This window comes from Vigna umbellata, chromosome 11 (assembly GCF_029865625.1).
Source record: "Vigna umbellata cultivar VRB3 chromosome 11, Vumbellata_1.0, whole genome shotgun sequence".
In the NCBI taxonomy this organism is placed as follows: Eukaryota; Viridiplantae; Streptophyta; class Magnoliopsida; order Fabales; family Fabaceae; genus Vigna; species Vigna umbellata.
This window is the reverse complement of record NC_142175.1, coordinates 13,642,866-13,646,600: the sequence shown is the minus strand read 5'-3', so window position 1 is coordinate 13,646,600 and position 3,735 is coordinate 13,642,866. Positions and strand designations below refer to the sequence as shown.

General features: G+C 37.1%; 1 protein-coding gene across 1 annotated transcript; it reads left to right on the top strand.

Annotated features, from left to right (window-relative positions):
• Positions 1-1,461: 1,461 nt before the first annotated feature.
• Positions 1,462-2,775, top strand: LOC148191014 (uncharacterized). Its single transcript, XM_088101251.1, has one exon. The coding sequence runs from the start codon at positions 1,462-1,464 to the stop codon at positions 2,773-2,775; it is 1,314 nt and encodes a 437-aa protein (XP_087957377.1).
• The last annotated feature ends 960 nt before the right edge of the window (positions 2,776-3,735 follow it).

Below are 3,735 nucleotides of genomic sequence, written 5' to 3'. Positions count from 1 at the left end.
TCACCATAAACTGCACTGTAAAAAGCTGTTTGAACCTGTACTCAACAAATTGTACAATTCTGATGCACAATTTTCAGTTATTCTCCTAGGCATTTTGTCAAACACTTTGCCTAGTTTAAATTTGGTTTCGAATTGATCATAGCTGCAACTTATCTTTGTTTCTTGCTTTTCAAATCCACTCTAGATCCTTTCCTAAGTTCATTTTGAGTGCCACCATTCATTGGAAACCGATTAATTGATTGATTTAAGTTGTTTGAAAATCCTGCACATAAGCTGTTTGATAAAACTACAGTTGTGCATTCTGGTTTAACAGTTTTCTGGCAGCAGCAGTGTTGATTTTTCTGGCTTAATAACTGATTGATGGTGGTTCTTTTGAGCTCTTTGTTGGGTGCATAAGCATCTCAGGTGGTCCTACAACACTGGTAGCATCTTAGGCAGTGGATTGGAGCAAGGAAAGATCAATTTTGGAGTTGATTTTTTGTGCAGCAGAACCACATTTTTCACTGATTTGCATCAAACTGGTTGCTGCAACAGCAGCATAATTCACTTAGCAGCTGTGAGATTAGTGTGAATCAATTAATTTCATTTCCTTTGAGAGAAGCCAGAGCTGCACACCACCTCTATTTCCATTCTCTGGTTGTTTCATTTCTATCCTTGCAAAAATACTTGTAATTGGCCATTAAGCAAGTGACTTGGAAGAATTCACAAGTGTTCTTCCTTAACTTGCAAACTTTGCTTTAATTGTTCATATAAAATTGGTAGACAGTGAGTGTGTCTTGGATACAAAGTTCCAAGCCTCACTTAGGACATCTCACTTCTTTCAATTTTTGCAAGCGCATAGGCCAAGTCTTAGAAGTCCGCATTTAGGGTCTAGTTTTTTCTTTGAGTTGAGTGTGTCTTTAAACATTTAATGAATCTAGAGGTAATTTTGATTTAAGGACTTTTTAGTAAGTAACTAGGGATATATTTGGCAAGGCAAGACTTGGTATTTAAGCAACCTATACGGTTCACCTCTCTTACCTGGAATATTGTCCTGAAGTGAAAACTTCTAGTCTCTACTTCAAGAAAACTTTTAAGTTCATCAAAATGTCTGGAAGACAATCCCCTAGAATTAGTGATCCTCCCAAAGATCAATTTTCATTCCAAACTCTAGTCAATCAACTCAATGAGATTGAGAGAAAAATAAGTCAAGAAAAAGTCCACAGAGAGCTACATAGTGCCATGGTTGAAAATGAATTGAAACTTTTGAGAGAGGAACAAGTCCAAAATAGGGAGAGAAGTTATAATGGAGAGTCCCAATATGAACAAGAGGCCTTAAGAGTAGGAGAATATTATCATCAACCCTCTTCATCAAGAAGACACAGGAGGGAATTTGAAAATCCTCCTCCTCCTAAGGAAGTTAATGTGGTATTGCCTCATTTTCATGGAAAATATAATGTTGAGGCTTACCTAGATTGGGAAATGAAGGTCGAGCAAATTTTTGCTTGCCATCAAGTAGGAGAAGAAAGAAAATTATCTCTTGCGACCCTAAGTTTTCAAGGGTATGCAATGTACTGGTGGACTGCTACAGTCCAAGAGAGACTAAGACAGCGACTTCCTCCAATAAAATATTGGAATGAGCTTACAAATGCCCTTCGGAAAAGGCACATACCCTCATACTACAAAAGAGAACTCATGGATAAGCTCCAAAGATTGCAACAACAATCTATGTCTGTTGAAGAATACAGACAAAAGATGGAGCTATGCATGATGAGGGCAGGAATAACAGAGGGCGAGGAAACTACCTTGGCCAGATTTTTGAGTGGGTTGAATCTTGATATCAGGGATAGGGTTGAACTACTACCTTATAGAGATTTGAATGATCTTGTTCAAATGTGTATAAAGGTAGAACAACAAAATTTGAGAAAAGCTTCTGTTAAAAGATTTCCATCCCCCTTTGAACAGAAGATTGTAAAAGAAAAAGAACCCCTCAAACCTCTAGCCAATATAGTTGAAAAACCCAAACAGGAATCATCTTCACACACTCGCACTAGTGAGATCAAGTGTTTTAAATGTTTGGGTAGGGGTCACATAGCTGCTCAATGTCCTACCAAAAGAACAATCATTTTAAGAGGTAGTGACACATATAGCAGTGAAAGTGAAACCCCTAGTGAAAGTGAGGATGAGCAAGAAAGAGGTAATGAAGAGAAAGTATATCCTTGTGAGGGTCCACTTCTCATGGTGAGAAGGGTGCTTAATAGTCAACCAAGTCCAGAACACTTATCACAAAGAGAGAACATCTTTCACACAAGATGTCAAATTGCAGAAAAATATTGTTCTCTCATTATTGATAGTGGATCTTGCTGTAACTGTTGTAGCACAAGGCTGGTTGAAAAACTGAATCTTACTGTGATACCCCATCCAAAACCTTACAAACTTCATTGGCTAAATCAAGATGGGGAAATAACAGTCAAGAATCAAGTTAAATTGGCAATTTCCATAGGAAACTTCAAAAATGATGTTATTTGTGATGTAGTTCCTATGGAAGCTTGCCATGTCCTATTAGGAAGACCATGGAAATTTGATAATGACACTACACACCATGGTCGCACCAATACCATTACTGTTCACAAAAATGATAAGACATTTGTGCTTCATCCTCTGTCACCTATCCAGTTAGCCAAAGATCAAACACAAATGAAGCTCAACAAGGAGCAAGAAAAAGAAGAAATAGAGAGAAGAAAAAGAGAGGAAGAGGAAAGAAAAGAAGAAGAGAAAAGAGAACAAGAAAAATGAGAGCAAGAGCAAAGAGAAGAGAAAAGAAGAAAAGAAGGGAAAATAGAACCTCTGTCCACATTCCTCATAGAACCAAGACTCTTAAGGGGAGGTTTTCTATCCTTTAATTTTCTTTCATCTATCATTAAGTTTTCAAAATTCTACTTTTCTTTCCAAGAAATTACCACTCCATCTTTAACAAAGTTACAACTTGAAACATGTGGCAATTCACTTGAGTTATTGTTACCTTTGTGATTACAACTAACTCAAGACAAAAATAAAATTTCAAAAGAAGTAAGGTTTCTTTATTGTATCGAAATTAAAATTTTTAAAAATAGGAAACCTTCTTCTAAACATATTTTTTTAGGTATCTTATTGGGTCAAATAAATCTAATTCAAGCTATGTTTGATGATTATGGCAGATTCCTATTTGATCCGGGAGGAACTTTGATGGATCCTACAAAAATAAGTCCTCACAAAGAGAAACCAACAGATTTGAGGACAAATCCTCTTCAAGGGAAAGGAGATGATGACTTAGGGCATGGACCCATTACTAGAAGTATGGCTAGAAGAATTCAAGAAGAGCTTAAAGATATGGACACAACAGGGCGCGTTCTTTTCCTTCAATTTAAGTGGAATTTGAAGACACCAAGAGAAGGGTAAAACTGTCCAATTGTTGGTCAAAGTTGTTAGCTGTACCACCAATCTTTGCTAAACACACCACTGCAGCACTTCCACTCCACCAGCTCACGTGTTGCTTTAGCTTTTAACACGTTTTCATGTTTCTTCACATTTTACACATGGGTCACGCTTTACATCATAGCTGCAGCTCCATGGATCACATATAAATTCATGGTAGCTACCCTTGTAAAGACACTTTTGAAGATATTGAGTTTTACTCTGCTGATGCATTTTCCAGCAACCAGAACTCTACCAAAAGTCACTTCTTATTGAGCTTTCCTTCTCCTTTTAGCTTCCTTC